Source organism: Nipponia nippon, unplaced genomic scaffold (genome assembly GCF_047370975.1).
Source record: "Nipponia nippon isolate SJK-2023a ecotype South Korea unplaced genomic scaffold, ASM4737097v1 scaffold_4, whole genome shotgun sequence".
In the NCBI taxonomy this organism is placed as follows: Eukaryota; Metazoa; Chordata; class Aves; order Pelecaniformes; family Threskiornithidae; genus Nipponia; species Nipponia nippon.
The window spans coordinates 8591781-8611884 of record NW_028262358.1 but is presented as its reverse complement, the minus strand read 5'-3'; the positions used below and the strand labels follow the sequence as shown (position 1 = coordinate 8611884).

General features: G+C 40.2%; 1 protein-coding gene across 3 annotated transcripts in view; it reads right to left on the bottom strand.

The window, feature by feature from the left end:
* The window catches only part of MACROD2 (mono-ADP ribosylhydrolase 2), an 893688-nt gene that overhangs the window by 33023 nt on the left and 840561 nt on the right, over nucleotides 1-20104 (bottom strand). For all 3 annotated transcript variants that reach the window (XM_087774714.1, XM_087774715.1, XM_087774713.1), the window contains exons 13-16: nucleotides 19496-19564; nucleotides 9976-10053; nucleotides 9278-9352; nucleotides 8563-8661 (exon numbers count right to left, since the gene is read on the bottom strand). In XM_087774714.1, the coding sequence (XP_087630840.1) occupies nucleotides 8563-8661; nucleotides 9278-9352; nucleotides 9976-10053; nucleotides 19496-19564 (321 nt within the window). The remainder of the gene's footprint in view (nucleotides 1-8562; nucleotides 8662-9277; nucleotides 9353-9975; nucleotides 10054-19495; nucleotides 19565-20104) is intronic.

The following is a 20104-nucleotide window of genomic DNA, read 5'->3' as shown; positions in this document are numbered from 1 at the left end:
CTTCCTCCCTGGCAGATAATTCATGGTGACTAGAGACAGGGTCAGCTTGGGCTGTTGGGCTAACACTACGGGCCAGGTATACTGGCACGCTCATCTGGAGGTGAAATGTGATGAAAGCCAACCAAGCGGAGGAAAACTGTTCCAGATGGCAAGATCTGCTCAAGAGAACACTCACCTGCCAACTGCATTAGGAAAAGGTGAGGGGACAGAAAACCTGCTGCCAAAAAATTATGGGTAACGGGCAGAAAAAAAGGAAGAAAAAATCCAGAGGTATGAGGAAAGGGCAATGCTTCAAAGATCTGAATGAGACCGGGTGGGATTTTCCCTGCTCAGGTTCTGCAGTAGTGAGAAGCAGATTTAATCTCAGTCAGGATCATGCCCTAGGCAACCTCCACTTTACAAGTTGTAGACACATCTTCCCCCTCCCTGTACAGCACTGGTGTTCCTCTCCAAGCACCAGGAGCAAGGGCACCTGTGAAGCCAGGGTGTACCTCCCCGGCAAAGCCAACACCATGGGGATGTGCAGAAGAGACAGCAGAACAGAGCTGCATCAAAAAATGTGCCTCCTGACACACCTGATAGTATGCAGAGTGAGTAAATGCCACCCTTCTCATATGAGAACAAGGTTAAATACTCACCCACACCACTGGGCACAACTCCAGCCATAAAGCTACTGACAGAGAAGTGACAATGTCCTTCCCCCACCCTCCCAAAACAACCAAGGGAACCTTTTGATCCTAGGACATACACTGCTTGCTTTGATTTCGTTCCTGTTGTGTACTTGAACTAAAAGACCGTTCTCCCAAATCACCCCCACCCCCCCACCCCCCCCGCCGCTTGTGGTTTTTTCCACACTTAGTTATGACTGCACTCCACTCACTCTATTTCATAAAAATCACTGGCTAAGTGCAGTTTTTCTCTCTGCTGCCCTTTACGTTTATGGAATAGCTATAAAATAGCACAACAACCTGGGCAGCGTGGCACGTTCTGCTTGCTGTACACCACCATACATAATGTAAAGCAAGGGGGACCACAGAATTCCAAATTCCCAAAGGCAAATCAGTTGGATCTGTGCATATCCCGTCATAAACAAACTTTATTAAAGGAGGTAAGATTCCAAAATGAATCAGTGCGTAACAAAATGAAGCCTCCTTTTGTAGCACGCAGGGCACAGAACATAATATTTGTCCTCGAGGGATCAAATTCTTTCCTTGCGTAGCCCCCACACTCCATCGGTCTGCTGGACCTATTCTAATTTAAGACCAAAGTTCCTACTGTTGCAAACAGGAGTTAAGCCCACTGTTCAAACAGACGCCTCTGTAGCTGTACAGTCTATTTAAAAATGGTGCCATTTCTCTGGAGGTGCTAAAGCTAATTTCCAGATATACTGTTAAGTATGATGCCATCTGTAACAGTGCAGTCCTTGGCCAGTGAGCCCTACTTTTTCAATATGTTGCAGGAAAAAGTTTCTAAGATGTCAGTGTCTCTCCTATATTCCTTTCACTTGTTCCTTGGGTGTCATTTGAGATTATTTGAAAGAGGTACGTGTTTCGTTTGCATAAGGCACTGCTGCTTCTTTGGAGATTTGAGCTAAAACCAAAGCTTAGTAGACTTGGCCGCCATCACATGAAATATGGATTCCATCATCCTTCCAGTTTTCATAGGCTAAAAGGGCATTATCAGTATCTTAAAGCTCTTTAAGCCTTGTAGCTCTCAAGCACAAAACATGTAACATCATGTAATACTATTATAAACATATGAGGACTTAGAATGACTTCATAGCATCTGCTTTTCAGTGGGATTTCATGACTTTTTGGACTGTTTTTTTGGCATTCCTACCATGGAAAATAAAAATGAAAATGGCACTTCAAAATATTCCATTAAAAATATCCAGTTTCTCCTCCAGCTTCTCAGAGGGTTTAATAATTTTATTTCTTTTTATTTTCTGGATATGGAAAAGAGTTCTAAAAATTATTTTATTTGATTTAATGCTGAGTGTGTTTCAATTCAGTACTGTAACATGAGTTAATTAAACTAAACAAAGGCCGCATTGTCAACACTTTCAGCAAGAACAAAGAGATGATATTTTTAAATGAAATAAAAATTGCCAATTCATAATAGTATTTCTATTCTGCTTACTGAAAATGAAATGAAGAAAGCAATCAAATGCACACAATAAACCTTAAACACTATCATTGTTAAAAGATTCCCTTTTCTTGTTTCTTTTCTTCTTTCCTTTTTGTCTTGTACCCTACCATCAAGCCTGATAAAATAAAGTGACTGTGACAGCAGGCAAAATGTTTAAGCTGAAAAATTCCTTACATTTTCTACTTTTTATTAGAAAAGCACACAGAAAAAAATACAACGTTTGTCATTGAAAGAGATGAAAAAATAATTAAAACTTAAAATTGATCTTGCACCACCTATTCTTTACATACATTCAGGCTAGGATCTGATATACAGAGAGTAATGAAAAGAAACAGATTCCTTCTGTGGCAGGGAAAAAATATGACTTTTTTCCGCCCAGGAGATTGAAATCAATATCTGGGGCAGGCCACTGACAGTACAATAACCACCCCGCCCTGCCAATGCAGAGCGCTGCTCAGCATGGCCCAGGCAGCGCCCTTAGGGAAGACCTGCGGGGGGTCTGCATCCCATTTGCCGCCTCTCTCAGAGACGGGGAGGAACACCATTTTGGGCAGCGTGTGCTGCCTGATGTGGTACGACTTCTGCACCGGCCTAGCCTTAGAAAATGAACGAACCCCATCACCTCCATGGTATTGCTGGTGCATACCGCTGGTCATGACAGCCCACAAAGGACACAGAAGCAATGCTCCCTCCTAATAATCTTGCTGATCCTTCACCATCAGTGAAGCAATTGCCGATAGCAACTACCCTTTGCTGATATACGAGCCTGGAGACCTCCCAGTTCGGAACTGACAAAGCCACCACAAATACAACCACAGACACTACGACCAAAACCCCACTCCTCTTCCGCAAGCTGCAACATCCAAGTGGAGCACAGAACATGCTCGCGCAGAGTCACTCACAGGCAGGGCAGCCTCACCTGGCTTCAGCTTTTAACAGAGCTATCCCAATTCCATACCTATGCAGGACATTTTAAGTGCATTCATGAAATTCAACATACTGGTTTGCAAACTTGGAAACAAATGCCATCTCCCCTTGCAAAAGTAATCTTTTGCTAGGCTAAAAGGTTTCTTTTCCTTGATTACAGTTATGGCCTTTGCTACTTCCACAAGGCATAGAAATTACCTGGATATACTTTTCTGCCACAGCTACAATGCCTTCAGAAGAGCCAAGTACTTCGCACTGGGAGATATAGACCAAACAGCCCTTGGAGCACCACAGATTGACTGCAGCAGGCTGGCAAGCAGAAGCTGGTTGCAGAAGCTCCTCATCTGGCTGATACCACAACTACAAAGTTCACTTGAGTTTCATGAAGTTTGCGAGAAAATAAAGGCACATAAAGCGAGGTTTCTTAAAACCTAAAGGTATCCCCTGAATGAAGGCACTTTTTTTGGCTTTGCAGTGATAATCTGTGTACCCCCAACTACTTCCAGCTACTTGCTTTGCAACAGTCCACCTCTCTGCGTAGCTTTGAGCTTTAGACATGTGAGTTTAAATACCCATCTGCAATCTTCTGGTTCCACAGCACTTCCAGCATTTCTGCAAAAGGTCTAAAGGTGCACCTTTTTTTTCCATTGCCGAATATCAGTACCTGTCAGAAGCAGATTTTAAAGATATATTTCATATTTAGAGCCAGACTATTCTGTAACAGCCCCAAAAATGTCATCTGATCCATTCAGTATGGGTTGTTATCAAAGACCAAACACACTATATCTGATTTGGGATATTTATTCCTTTCTTCTTTGGGCAACTGAATAAAAGAAGTTGGAGCCTTTATACTAGATCTTCAGAAGCCACAACACTCCAAAATATCTTTGTATTCTTATCTTTCCAAACAAAAAGAAAATACCTTTTTAAAGATATATAAGAAAGAATTTTTTAGATCTCTTCTTTTCAGCTTCAAGTGGAGATGGATGAGACATTTTGGAAAAAAAGTTTGGTTAAGAAATAAAAGGTAGTTACAATTACAAGGACTCAAGAATAAAGATGTCAGATTTGTCCGAAAAGATCTTTCTCAAGAAGTATTTCGTTTCTCTATAGCCACAACATCATATCAAAGAAAGTCATTATTTTGACATTATTTACGACTGTACCAATGCATGTAAAATCCTACAAATGCCCGAGACTGAAACTATAAAAAATTGAGAGCTCTTTTCCTCCAGGTTTTGGAATATTTAAGTCTCTCCAAGACTATGTCATAAAATTATCTCTCTTGCTAAAGTACAGATGGGTAAATGACTGGAGAACCTAGCTGTTTGAGTGAAGAATAGACAAAATGGTGGCTACAGAGTTCCATAGCTATTCATGTAACAAAGACTGTTGAGCAAAACTGGGCTTAGCTAGAACAGAAATTAGGCAGAAGGCAAATTTACAGTGAAGAGGCAGTGACCAGAAGACAGGCAAAGGAAATCACATACACTGCAAATGATTTAAACCATGAAACCTCTCCTAGCCCATTCCCAAGCCTGCCTTAACATTGCATGGTTCATGCAGAAAAAAAGATGGTTAATACAGTTCCCTAAACACGGCATTCAAACAGGCTAAGATGCAACTGCACAGAAATACTAATTGTAAGGGCCGTGTCCTGCTCTTACGCTAAATCCCTGGATACTTTAATATCCTTTTTATAGGCATTAATTACGGCATTTTGCTCCTTGATTGTGCTTCAGCAACAACCTCATTCTGCATTTCTGGACTTGTCCAATGGAAAATAAACGCGTCCTTTGCCCAGGGAGGATGCTACCCATCCACTCTAGATTTGTTTCTTGGGTGGAGAAACGTCCCAGGTCAAGCTCGAATCAGTTCCAAACAGCACAAGACGACAAAATATTTTAGCCTGAATACAGAAGAGAGCCAACAGAGAAATAACAGCTATTTCTGTTCATATTCCAGTGCTCTGACAGAAATCCTGTCCTCCAAAGAGTTAAGCAACTTCCAGAGATGACTAGTGAGGGAAATCATCATATCTAATGTCTTGACGAAGGGAGACAGAAAGAGGTGGGAAATAAGAAGACAGAAGGGAGAGCAAGCTCGGAGGAGGAAATGGCTACATATGCACACAAGTAAACATGAGTTTTATTTCCGTGTGCTGCAAATTTTGTTGTGGAAAAACTGTGCTAATTAAAACTACAACTAAATGCTGAATGCATGGTCATTACAACATGACAGGACTATTTCCAAGTGTACATATAAAGGGACTGCCGAATGGTCTATTAAAAGCGTGTACACTTACCTGGTCAGCAAATAGGTCAGTGATCACCACTTACTCTGCTTTTTAATAAAGGGATTTGAGAATATTCCCTAATCTTATAAGAAACACAGATTTTCATTATTCTTTTGTGAACTAGAATGAGTGTATTATAACAGCTGGAAAAAAATTAAAAAGGCATCTTAGTTTGTCATTTTTCTTCAGTTGCTCCCTAGTAATTTATAACTTTAAGTTATGATAGAAAAAAAGGGAATAAATTGGCACATGCTATATTTTGGAAAAAGCAACAGCAGGTTTTTACGAAACGCACACAGTGCCTTAAATTGTTAAATTCTTCAGGGTAATCTGGCTTGTTTCTAACTGCTGGCAATGGGAAAGAGTAGTGAGATTGCCAAGACTTTGATTCTTCATTCCTCTGGGCTCCCAGCGCCCCAGAACCCCGAAAGTGCCAGGATCCATGACTCCTTGGTAATACGCACTACGGCGTGACCCTGGAGCTGTGAAGCCAAATGAGCTATACAAAAAGGACTCTGCAAGCCTTAAAATCCCCCAAAACACACACATGAGCTGGTAGTAAAACCTGCACAATTAGATCAGAAGCTTACCTACGGTTTGTCAGAAGTTTGCAAAAAAATGAGACACATCTCAAAACCAGCAAGAAACAGACATTTTTTCCACAGAAAACCAGATCACTAAAAAAATTCCTAGCACGCTTCAAAGCCACAATCAGTAACTAAGCAGAAATCTAGCTTTAGGTTGGAAAAGGGACTTTGATCTTTGTTGGTCATTTAGGGGCTTCCACAGCTCCTGTGCTGGGGAGCAGCACAGGTCACAGATGACTCCCATTAATCTAACGGCTCCCGGTGTGAGAGAGAGAGAGGAGAGAGGCAGCTACGTGCTACCCTTTGCTCCAGGATGAGCTTAGTAACACAAAAAAAAGTATCAGATATAGAACAGAAAGACCAGGTAGTTTGCAGTTTAGTAGTTACTATGTTTGGCTACGCATATAGACCTAGCACAGGTCAAACCCACTTAAGATCTGTGTATTTCTATTTAATGGGACTAGCAGCCCTACGTTAGCTTTTTTCCCACGTGTTCTTATGCAAAAATATGCCATTTCATCGTATGTCAAATGTACTGTGGATGCTGCTGGAAAACTATTTAACTGAATTAGTTTATGAGGCAGCACTTGGGTTACATAAAATAATGTTACATATTAAATCTCTATTTTATGCCAGGTAATCTCTTTCCATTAAGAGAAGTCTCTCTTTGTGGAATATATCTTATTTTATCAGCCTGAACTTCAGCTGATTTTCTTTTTTTGCCTCTCTTTGTCCAGGTCGACCTTGCTTCGGGGCGAACTTTCAAAACTCATGTGCCATGTGCCCACCAGAACTGGAAGCATCTAGCAAGGTGAGTGCTGAGAGTGCTCTACATGTTCTTATACCCATAAGAATGAAACAAAGCAAGGGAAAGCCTTAATTTCCTTCCCTTCTCAAAACCCTGAAAAAGCATCCATTTATTTTTCCTGACCCAAAGACAGTATGTTCAGAAGAAGCTAAACAGAGTATCTATGCAGTTACCTCAGTGCTGTTATCCTGCATGTAGACTCAACACATCACCTCTTATCATGGAGCTGACAGAAAGCTCACTTAAATCAATGAGAGTTCTTCTGTGAACGTCAGTGAGCTTTGGATTAGACGAATCTTGTACAGGAGCAATACCTGAGCCCCCAGGTAGGAACATATTCCAAAATGTTTAGAAAGAACCTTTTACTTGCTTAGTACTTGAACCTTTTAAATCAGGGGTAGGAAAAGAAAAAGTGCCAAGAACAAGCCTTTTCTGACATTACCTTCGTTTCCTTAATGTTGCGTATTTTAATAGTAGGTAGAACAGATGGTGAAATATAATCTCTCCACTGAGAACTAAATGACAGTGACTAGCTGTAGGGGACACTAAAGTATTAAAAAGAAGGAAATGTACAAATAATGGAAGTACATTTTGTCCAACTTGCTTTTGATGAGGCATAAAATAAAATGTAAATAATTTCTATTAGGAGGAAATTAACATAATGACTTTGGTATTTGCAATCAGAGTTAGGTTGCATTATATAACCTGGATTTCCAACTGAGGTAGCGCAATACCATTTACCTGGATTTGAAGTAAGGATTATATCAATTCTATTTTCACCGTCAGTAATAAAGCACAAAACCGATACCATTAACACGACTGATAATAAAGAGATGTGATTAGTCTCAACTTGGATAAGCAATTAAAAAAAAAAAAAAAAGGAGAGGAAATGTTGTTTAGCTGTATATGAACAAAGAGGTTCTATTAACCTGGGTGTGCAGTGAAGAAGTGTCAATATTGCTAACACAGGTTTGCAATTAAGTTGGTATCAATGTGGCTGGGAAAATGAGTTCATAATTAGGACTACACAGTTAGTATTGACCTGAATTTTCAATAAAAATCATGTCTGTGTTTTAATTTGGAACTGTAAAATTCATCCCTGTGCTCTACAAATGACTATATAATTATTAACTTTACAATTAGAGAATTATTTACATAATATGTTATATTTTATATAATCATGTGCCTGTTACAAATGGCGAGCTGAATGTAGGGTTCCCAGAAGTGTCTGACACTTAAAATGAAACTTCTACATTTCTTTGCAAAACCATTCCTACTGACTTAAATACTTTGCTCCCAGAAAAAATTACTGCTTCAGCAAGACTCTGTGCTCCTCCTCCAAATATTGGGTTTTTTTTAATTAGAATTACTAGTTTTAGTTAATTACTAGTTAAATCTCTATTAATGACCTCACAAATAATTATCATACCCATTTATTGTAAATACTCTCGATGCTTCTAGTGAACATGATCAAGAGGGTACTTAAACGGACATAAATTGGTTGTTTAATCAGCCTTATGCACTTTAATGCAGAAAACCAACGAGAAGAGTATTTATTTTAAAGTCACTTTAGAACCTGAGTGTGCGCTTTTTTGCACTTATTTTCCTATATAAATCCAAGTCCAATATATCAAAACAACACTCAAGAACAGGCAAAATAGGATTTTTCTTAGGGAAAAAAAAAAACAAACCAAAAAACACTTTTATGTGCTCTTTCAATGTTTCCTCACAATAGAAAAGGAGAACATGAGCCCAGCAGCATTCTCTGTCTCAATCTATTTTATAAGTAGCCTCACCTCCTTCTTCTTCTTCTTTTCCTCCTTCTTCTTTTTCCTCTGCACCATGAATCAAAGGTATCTCAACTTCTGTTGTGTCTTCTTGGTTCAACAATGGCTCTGAATAAATTTGATAAAAAGAAGATGAACAGTAAGGCTTTTCAGACTGGACATAAAAGGATTAACATACACTAGAGAGATTACCATTAAAAACACTGGCAGAGGAAAAGGATCCTTTTCCCCAAGAGTACAGATACAAAAGCTGTCTCAGGGAAATCCAAGGGGCTGTAGTTGAGAGCAAGGCCTTGATCCTCCAAGATGCTGAGCTTTCTGGGATTTAGCACAAAAACCCCACCCCAAGCACGGGCCTTCACCAGCACTCATCGCAAGCCCAGAGACACACGTACGCAAGTGTTTTTCCAGACGGGGGACAGAGCATTCGGTGCTCTGAATATACAGGGCTGAAGTGCTTGTCATCAGGAATAAGTAATGCAATGTTCACTTCTTTCTCTAACAGTCGCAGTCATTAAAAAGTCAGCTTTTCTCACTGAGAATCCACAGATACTCCCCTGCTCAGGGTTGAATTAGAGTTACCATAAGAAGATCCAACTCCACAGATTTAGCTTAGTAGGTAAGGAGAAAGAAAGGGAACTTAAACACTACTGATAACATCTGAGCAATAACTAGTGGTTTTGCCTGTTCATCTTGCTCTTTGGTTTCAAGGCATGTGCACTACCTTCTATTTCCATGCAGGAGCTTTGGGAATCTGCCCCAGGTTTCATCTCCTCCTCTGCAGAAACATCCTGTTGTCCTGTTAACGTGACAAATTGAAAATGACGTCAGCACAATGGCTGCGTGCAGGCAACAGCAAGTTTGTCAAAACAGGACACGAACCTAACATGCAGCACAGTCCTTTTCAGCCAAATACTGCTTCTTTTCTATTAAACGAAGAATGCTGAAATTATTTTATATATGAAAATATCACTTAAACTCTAAGCATTAAGTATGTTAAATGGCTGGTCAAAACTGATCCTGAATCAACCTTTTTTTTCTTCTTCTTCTGTAGCTCAGCCCTGACACACCGATTCTCATAGGAGCTGTTGCAAAGCGCTCACACTTGACAGTCGACTTCGCAGAAGGAACAGAATCACCCCACAGGCTTTTAGAACAACAATGACAAAGGACAATAACAACAATGCTGTGCACCCAGGACCAATATGGTTAAACCCACATATTTGGAGATGTGTGTCTTTTCCAGCAACATCAGAGATTACCGCACCACAACTGGCTGGCACATAACCTCTGCTAGCCGACAGTGTTTTCTCAAGGCAGCAGATGTCAGGCTGAAAACCACTGGATGCTGAAACTGAAAGAACTAAGGTTCCCAACTGGTTCATTATCTCTGTCTTAAAAGAATTTTGATACAAAACTTACCTTCGGCTTGATCTTGTTCACATCCCACAGGATGAGCTGGGTCACTCTCCTGTGCACCTTTGGGGTCTTTCAGGGAGTCTGCGGAAACAGCAAACAAACAAACAAATCCTGCAGCGGTTTTCATGCTGGAGAAGTCTGGTAGTTACTTCAGACACAGGTAGTCCTTAGGTGCTAGCTTCATATCTGGCATTCTGATACAGTGACAGATTTTCTATCTGTTTAACTACAGACATATATACTACAAAAGTATACTCATGGGTTTCAATTATTCAAATTGATTTCAAAATCTGTACACTTACTGAGCAGTTTTTTGCCTGCAGTACAAACCTTAAACAAGGAGCTGGCAAGAAAGGGCGCGTAAGAATAAGCAACAGTGCTACTGAGAATTTTATTTCTAATGAACGGAGTGGCACAAAGCTATAGGAAACAGCACAAAGCACCTACTTGATAAATAAAGTGATTTCTTATTTATTTAGAACAACGCCAGTACTTGTCATGGTTGGACTTCCACAAGCTTGACAAACGTTAAGTCCTATAAATCCCAGTGCAAATCCTAGCCTCATTTCACTTGATGACAGAACTCCCAAGGTCATTATCGTGGCCATGCTTTACCTTTTGGGGGAGACCAGCAAAATGAACTGCCCAAAGCCGTAGCCTGAACCAGTGGCACAGTGAGGTTTAAATTACATGACGTAAGTCCAATCGCTGTGCCATCTGCAGTCTTCATAAACACAGGGCATTATTTTGTTGTGTTGAACGACGTTTTCTGACAACAGCCACTCCTTAGTTTTCGCGTGGGGAAATCACAGCAACGCAGCCACCCGGTTTAAGTCTGCTCATCTGCATAGGACACAGCTTTCAGTGGATAAAGAGCTGCCTTTGAGCCTTGTTAAAAAACACCGCTGATCTAACTGGACATTTCTGCAAACTACAGGGGTAAGTACGCTTGAGGTCAAAACAACGGTAACAGATAATCACTGTTTGTGTTCCAGAGTGAAACGCTTTCTAAAATGCTGCTGGATGGAAAACTTAAGTAACAGTGTGTGCCAAAAGATCTATGGTGCATGATAATAAATTACGCTATGACAGTCTTGTTACGGCTCTACCTCTAGAAGGTCCCTTTCTACAATATAGCAGAGCAAATCTTACAATATACCAAACGATGCCCCTGTAAAACCCTGTTCCTGAAACTTGCCAAGAATAATCTCTAATGGATAAGTGAGAAAGCTGGGTTGTTAACATCTGATCCAAACTTAATAATCTGTAGAAAAGGTATACACTGAAAGTGTGTGGCTTTAATTAACTGCAAATAATCCCCCAAGGCAAATATTTAATTACCTGCACAGCTTCCTACTTCTTTCATGGCATGACAATAAGCTTATAAATCCAAGTTTGAAAGCAGAATATCTCACTGATGTAAAATCTGCTAAAATTTGTCCTTGCTGCACTTTTTTTCACCCTACTGTGGACTTAAAATACTACTCACTGCTATCAGCTGGACCACTGTGCTGGGCTTTCATACTAGGATGCCACATTATGCTATGAGTTGCAAGGGATTACCCTATCAGCCCGAATCAGAGCAAATATAAATTAGAATTTCATCAAATTCCAAGCTTAATCAAAAAGCGAGCTGAAGGACCTCTTGGTATAAATGGGAATGGCACTGAAAATCTGTAGGGAATTTTTCAAGCAAACTTTAAACCCATTGAGTGAAATTCTGGCTTTGCTGAAGTTTTTGACAAAGCTTTCAGGATATCAAACAAGCCAAGATTTGTACCACCGTACCTTAAATTAACATAAACTTTTCCGGTGTGGTTTAGTTGCATGTTTGTAAAAGGAACTGTACTGACAAAGCTGGAATCAGAAGTCCTGTGCCTTAAGTACCGTGCAGCCAGGGCCTGAACGCAGCCCTTCAAACAGCCCAAAGTGATGATAAAGTGTGATATTACCTGCTACGGGCAGGAGAGATGCACGCGGCTCTGTCCCACCAGGCCCTTAGAGCTATCTTATCCTACGCCTATTGCACAGTACTTCATACTCCCAGACCTGTGCCTTTAATCTCAGTTCACAGGTGCCACCTTTTCTCCTAGAATGAGGAATGACTCCAATTTCATGCAAAAATCAATCCCCAGCATCAGAGGAGCAATTATGTGCTTTGGTCAATAACAACAAATGGAGTTTAAGGAGCCCCGTGCTCGGCTGATGTATGCGCCCCATCACGCTGCAGTTTGTTGTGGAGCATCATGTAGCTTATGGCAAACTACGGTTATTGCACAGTGTGGGGAGTTGTTGCTACTCCCACCCTTTGGCACAGCTGGCAGTTTGACCCCACAGCTGCGCTGAGCGCCAGCGTTAGGCACCACAGCTGGAGACCACCTATGCTATTTGGCACATCTTCACACATTCCCGTAGCTGGCTCTGCACAGTTTATTCTTATGGGATTGTAAATTTGTGTTAAACTTTCATTTTGGTCATAAACAGTTTTCTAATTGTTCCAGGGTTCAAGAAAGCAATTTAAAAATGGCACAGGAATCCAAATTATCGCAGGCAACATACAATGATAATTTTGCACAAGTTATTTTTTGTAAAGAGTGTTTCTGAAAAGAGTAGAACATGGACAGGAGTTACTGCCTAGTTGTAAGAGTTCACGGCTCTTATTTCAGCAGTTGAAATCAGCTGTGGCATTCGTATGCAGATGCTGAGTTTCAAAATCTTTGAGGTCAAGACCATACCAAAGATTTCTTCTTTTCAAACGCAAATATTAGATCAAATATTCAAGCCAAAAGGTCCAAAGACAGATTTACTTTTAGGATTAACAAGAATAAAATAAAGCAAAGGAATAAATCCAGATTTATGAAGAAAATCTGAGCCAAGCAAGAGTAAAAGCATAAGACCAAATGCACCGGTCAATAAAAGCTGTTCTGAAATTGGATATGAGGCAAGCGTGCCACCTCCATTTCAGCTGGCAAGCAGTGGTGGAAATCCCAGAAACGCTGATGATGCACTGCTTTCTGTGTGCAAGTTTTCAGTAGGGTAGTGGTATTCCTTGGCCTTAGCTGGCCCTCTGTGCTCGCTTAGCCCTTTAGAGCCTTATGCAACTGGGCATAAGCCAGTATCATAGCCCTAAACGATTCCAGGGTCTACAAAAGCTCTGGCCATCCCTAAAGCCTTTGTTCATCCCTAATTGGCTACGGAACTAACTGTGATTTTTTAAATGGCATAAAGCAGTGTTCGTCTTTTCCTACTACTTATCTGTTAAGTCGTACTGGAGAATCCAAGTCAGGATATTATTTCATAGCACAGTATGCTTAGTTTTTTGATAACACATGCTGAGCACTATTTACCTTGGGTAACCACAAATTGGGACTGCAAGGGTTAACATTCCTCCAGGCAGGACTCAAAATAATCAGTGTTTCTGACACCAAACTGGAGCACAGTTCCTAATGTCATCATTGATCACACACGAATGAACCAAAGATGACATTTAATGACATAAATGAACCAAAGATAGGCCACTTCTATCTACCGCACATCAAGCATTGAAGTGCTCATTGAAGTCTGAGCATCCCTCAGTTCCTTCAAACCTGCTTTTATTTGGTGGCTGCGGTGACAGTGTCCACGTCAGGAGCACTTGGCTCTGCACCCCTCCATTGTATTGAAACAACTGTCTCATGGGGCTGCGGGGTTGAATGCACCTGGGAATTACCCCCAACCTTTAACAACCCGTGAAGAAAACATCTGGACTTTAAGTAAGCCGATCAGAATACTCCCCAAGTATATTCACTGTTCCAATATATCAACTGTATGTTGAATTCAGCTCCAAGAAAACCATCTAGCTTGCAATGAACTATCAATCCTACCCTTCCTGCCAATAATCAGACACTATTTTGTCTGAATACTGCATAAACCCCCATACTTTTCCATGCCATTCTTTTTTTTTTTTTTTTTTGACTGTACAAAGCAACGCTGCTCAGACAAAATTTTGCAAATGCTAAGGAAGAGGAGAAATGGTAAGATCTGAATGTTAAGTGGTTTTAATGATCTTTTAAAATTCACTTCCCCAGCTACTCTCTGTATGGCTTATTTACTGAGTCGTTTCTAATGTGCAACACACCTGGGTCCTGCATACAGCATAGATAAATCACCATGTTTTAGGGAACTGTAAGAAGATTAAAGAGGGAAAAAGCTGGTCATTATGAAAGAAACAGGTTCAGTGCATTTTATTTTTTAAGCATGATACTGTGAAAAATGGCTGGAATATTTCCAGAGTGAAAGAAATCAAGCAGGCGTCTAAAATTACAGGTAATGGTGTGCACGGAGGCTGCCACATGATTAGGGTATTCTTTTGCCTCATAAACCGAGGAAAATGTGTTAAAATGAAGTACTATAAAATGGTGATTTATGAGAAGTTAGGGAGAGATTCTTGAGCTTTGACTTTAAAATGTTATTTTTATATCCACCAAGATTTCATTTTAATCTATCTTTATGACAGATTAGATTTATTGGAGACCAAGTTTATACGGCTTGGTAAAACAGACCTTTTTAGGTGCAACAACCTGTAGAGGTATTTTTGCAAGTGTTCGGGTAATAGACCAGGCTGTTCATCTCCGCAGGTGGGGTCCACCGGGTAATGCTCCCACCCGCTCGTGCTTTGAGCTGACAGAAGGGCATCTCGTCTAACCTCGCCTTCTGTCCACATGAGAAATTTCAGGTGCAGCTGGTATGATAACCCTGGGCATCCTGCTGCTGCCGGCAGGGGCAGGGCCTGTTATACAGGGCACTGGGAAAGGAAAAAGCTGAGAAAAACCTGGCTGCCTCGGCTAAACCCTTCCCAGAAGAAGATGCCGCACGGCTGAAGGTAAGGGTTGAGGGGGAGAGATGGAAGGAGTGGGTGCTCGCATCGGACTGACGGGAGCGCAGCTGGATAGCTCCAGGTCAGCTAATACTTAAAAATAAGTAGGATCTAAATAAACCAGCTAAGTAGATTAGTGTCAGCTGTTGCGGCTGCCTGTACTGGCGAAGGGTAGAGCAGAAATACCTCTTGAGTAGTTTACGGTCTGGACCCCGTCTGGATGCGCAATGCTACAGATAGGTCAGACTGAAAGGAAAAGCAAATAACCCGCATTATGTACAGCTCAAAGTGACCATTATGGAGGGTGTTAGGAGAACAGGCGCTTGGTTGGATGGTGATGGTTATATACCTGGTTTAAAAAAAAACCAAACCACACCATTTAGCTTGTGTTAGCCAATTTGCTTTCATAGAAATACTTCTAACCAAGGGTGAGAAAAATGTTATCACTCTAGCTGGCATGCAGAGCCACAGCTACGGTTGGGGGTGTTGAAACTCCTCCATTAAAAAGGTTCTTTTTCAGTTACCTATAATTGAAATTTTTCAGGCTGAAATTTTCCAGGTCTAATCATAGCCCAAGGGTGAAGTAAAAACATTTCATTGGTAGCTGCTGAGTGCTCAGCAATTCTGAAAATCAGGTCATTCATTTAGATGTCTTAATATATACTTAAGACCTGATTTTAAACACCTCTTTTTGAACATATTAGCGTTTCAGTCAATCTTTTTCACCCACTTATCAATGTCTAATTTACGTCAATTCGCACAGCTCCCCTGCATTTGAAATGCTCTATCTTTCAGTTTATCCCTTCTCAATCATTTATGTCTTTAGGACATCAAGATTTTTCCATGGTGAGAACTACAGCTGGCCAAACAGGAATTTTATATCTATTATGTTTTACAGGCAGGATACTTACAGGCTTCTGGGTTGCACAAAGTGAGTTTTTAGGGCTAACCCCTAGCCAAGGCATATACGTAGTTCTGTTTCTGACAACATAAACCCTCCAGCTGACTGAATCTGACTCCATGTAGAAAAATAGTTACTTGCTTAAAATGGCACTTCCACAGGAGCACAGACTTTGGTGAACACCTGGAAATAATTAATCGCTACTTTATTTTTTAAATTAATTAGCATATGATTTAATTTAGTTGACCTTCAAATGAAAATTCAGTTCTTATTAAGTGCTAATGAATTAAAATCAGCGTATTGTGCACAGAAACTTTGCCATGATTGCATAATGGGGAGTTCATTCTTCACCTGTACTAAATCCAGGTCCTTTTTTCATTTTTCTACCAGAAAGCCCTATCATTAAACCAGGTTAAATAGTAATTGGTAGGACAGGTAACTGAGATGAAGATGCAGAACACTCTCTCACACACACACACGCATGTGCACGCACACATACTCTTTTTAAAAAAAAAAAAGAAAATCACAGGTTCAAACCAGTCCACAGCTACCTACAATACGGTCCATTTAAAATGAGTCTGTAGTCCCAGCACAATCTTCTATGGACAGGCATACTAGACTGAGTGCAGCCTGATATGTGTTTTATCTACTGCATAAACATTAATGACTTTAATCACTTTGTTCTGCCCTTACACTTCATAAAGAGAAGCATCTCTAACTTGAAATACGCCGTGTATAAAGGATCTACTTCCATATGCACAGTAATGAAGCTCTACGCAGGTGCTGCCTAGAGATGTCAGCTCTCCCCCCAAGAGCTAATAGTTATGCATGCAAGTTTTCAGGGGTAAAATTGCAACATTTCTTTGCGGTATTTCCAGACAGTGGAAATAGAAACTTGGCACAGACTGGAATAAGAGGATACCTCCCCAGCATAACATCAAACATCTTGATATTCTTGGAATATGACTGCTCTGCTTTTTTTTTTTTCCTGAGGACAGGAAAAATCCAGTCTGCTCAAAGGCCACATGCAAACTGGGCCCATGTGGACCTTTTTGCTGGACAGTGTCTCTTCTATTGTGAATAACAGAAGAGATACACTTTCACATTAATACGGGATTTGTCATCTCATAGTAGGTTTTCATTTTAACCGGAGCCCCTCAAAACATGATTCCTGCACTGTTCCATGCACTTATCACAAAACATCCCCTTTCATGTTCCCATCCTTCCCCTTTTTCTTTAAAAAAAACCTGATAAAGACGACTCAGGTAAGACAAAAATACTAGAACTTCATGGTAGCAGAGATGCATGTGCTCTGGGTTGAATATCACCATGTTTTAGAACAATAAATAACTATTTCAATGTGTTTGCTATATTCTAATCCCAGAAATATGAGAAAAAATAAGCAGAAAAACTACTAGTCAACTCTAATTGGAGTCAAAATACTTGTTTTGGTGCACTCACCAGAACTGACATTTGAAAGACTGCTATACTTCCATAGTAGGCTTGGAAACCTATTCCGAGTGGTTTAAACTACGCATTTTGGGACTATGCAGCCTAGACTTATTTGCCACAAATCTCCTTTTCACAGTAATTAGGTGGAATGAGTGGAAAAACATAATTTCTTTAAATGCTTTACATCCAGTTCATTTAGTAGAAGATAAACTACAGAAATGAGCATGTTCCAGAACCTGGCAGGTTTTAGCTGTGTTAACTCAGTGGGCAAACAATTTGAAGGCTGAAATTTATTTCGGGAGCAGCAGGTGTTTTCACAAATGCCAGGGTTTTGTAAAAGTGCCATTTCCCAAGCGGTAGCAAGTTTTTTGTAACATTAGTATTCATTTTAAAACAACTCAAAACCTAAGATCTGAAAAGTTGAAAATCTACTAATGGAAATAAGGATTAAAACCACGGCCTGGTGGACACGGCAGCCTCATCGTTCAAAATTCTTGGTTACATTTAAAAAACGAGCAAGCAAATCCCAAAACATGTTCTTTCCCCCACCGCTTCTTTTTTCTAGTTGTATGACTTTACAAACAAAATATACAGAGGAGAGTTTGTCTCGCTCCTTTTTCCCCACCAGATGCTTTTTGTCTTACTTTTGAGGAGAGGTAGGACATCAAAGAGAAACTACCCTTTGGATTCCTCGGGGCACTATCTCTTCTGTCAACCTCTCAAGAGAAGAGGGGAAAACACTATACTCTTAGTATATTACAGGAAAAGTGAGACATATAGCACCAAGATGGCTACTTTCCCGAGAGAAGACAGCTAATACAATGGGTCAAAAAGATGGAGTGGTTACACATTGAGATGGTCACTGAAAAGCACATCAGAAGACACTGGCTTCATAGTCAGGAACGAGCACTCAAAGCAATGCCAAAGCATTGGGATCTTCAGCAAGACTACAGACAGCAAAAAAAAATTCCAAACCCAAAGCTTCACTGTGACCCTCACATTACGAAACATAAAAAACACATTTGATGGGGGATTTTATAGATACAGTATACATAAACAGGCCAAATGTCAGCAAAAAAAGAGAAATGAATGACAGGCAATCACCAGCTACACTGAGCCTGAATCTATCACTGTTTTGCCTTCCACTAGCTTTGCCACGACCTTAATCTGTGAAGATATCAAAAGCAAAAGCCAGTGCTCTGACAAGGGTTTGCGGCTTTTTTTCCCTGCAGGATCAATCAATCAGTTAAGAGAGCACTTAAATCAACCTGCACAAGGCTTTGAACTCATAATCAGGTAAGTATGTGGGCTCTCTAGCATGTGTCTTTGGAAGAAAAGGGCAAGATCTCACACCCCGTCACACTTATCTAGAAAAATGAGAAGAGAGTCAAGCAGCGACACTGAATTAAACATTAAATCTTTTAAAATAAATAAGTTAATGGATGTTAATAATTATGTTATCTCAGTAAAATGCATTAAAATTTTCTATTAGTCTTTCTTGAAGGCTGTACTGATGGACTGTATTTATTATAGATAGCATAACTCCTGTTTTGAATTACCAGTAGCGAACATTTTATAAATCACCCAGGCTTTTTCCTGACGTACCCCTACAAAAATGCCAAAAACCATAGACCGGCATAAGCAATTAATAGTGTGATATCATAAGAGTATCAAAAACAGTACGTCTGTGCACTGGTTCCTATCTGTAAACCAACAACTCCACAGGAAAAATCTCAGCTTGAAACATTTAAATTAGATCATCTCTCTTTCTTGTTTCCTAAACTCCCTGTCATTTGGCCCTATGACACTTTTAAATATTTATCACAAACTAAATGATCTGAGTGCCCAGCACAGTCTGCACAAGATAAACATTACTTTCTCCCTCCCAATTATGACTTCATCTCCTCCTGTCTCCTCTTGATGTGTTTATAGCTATTGTGTTTTTCTTTTTCCCCATCAGGAGAGCACCGAATAGGGAGCTAATATTGCCGAGATAGATGCGCATGCTTAACTTTACGCCTGTGAGTCACCCCAGCGAGCCCAAGCTTTGGGCTTATTTCTGGTATGTCATGTATGATATTTTAGTACTACCTCTGTAACAAGGGGACTTAGGAATTCACGGTATCTCTCCTACCAGCACAACAGCTGGTGCCGAGTACTTCATTACAAAGACTTTTGTAAATGAAAATCCAAGCATTTATGTATTTCTGTATTGTTTAACTGTGATTTTGGCAATTTCCAGACAAAGGAAAATAAGGCTTTACGAAATGTCCTCTTGGGACTGGATATTTTGAAATACAATTTACAATCTGTACCTTTATCCTCACTCAGCTCTGTTTCTTCTGATGATGATAGGCTGGCTACAGCTGAAGGTTTCATCTCATCTATAAGAACCAAGGAAATGAAAGAGAAGTTATTCATGAGATAGCAAACTGATGAACCACTTTACTGAAAAAAAAGTGTTACGTCTTATTGAGGCGAGATACTAGACCTGAATTTGATTTACTGGGCTTCCATCCATTCACGTTGCATTTGCCGGCCATTACTGGTCTGATTGTCTTCCCTAAGCCAGGGGTAAACTTACATTACAATACTGCCAGATAAACTCCATATTTCAATTTATCATAATACAGAGAGAGGCACAGCTATCAGTTTCATGGGTAGGCTGGTGTTGCTATTTGCTCCGAGATTCCTTTTTTAATTTAATCCATCTATTTTGAGAAAAAACAATTAAGCCATTCTTATCTTTAATCATGTCCATGAATCCCATTGGAATCAAAATGATTACATGCAAATGCTTTCCTGAAAATAGAAGCTTTCATGAATCAGGCCTGAAATTTAGCAAGTCCCTGAAAATCTGTGGGTTGGAGTTTTTTAACAGTAGAGCATGCAGGTAAAACCATCATAGCTAATAGATAAAACTA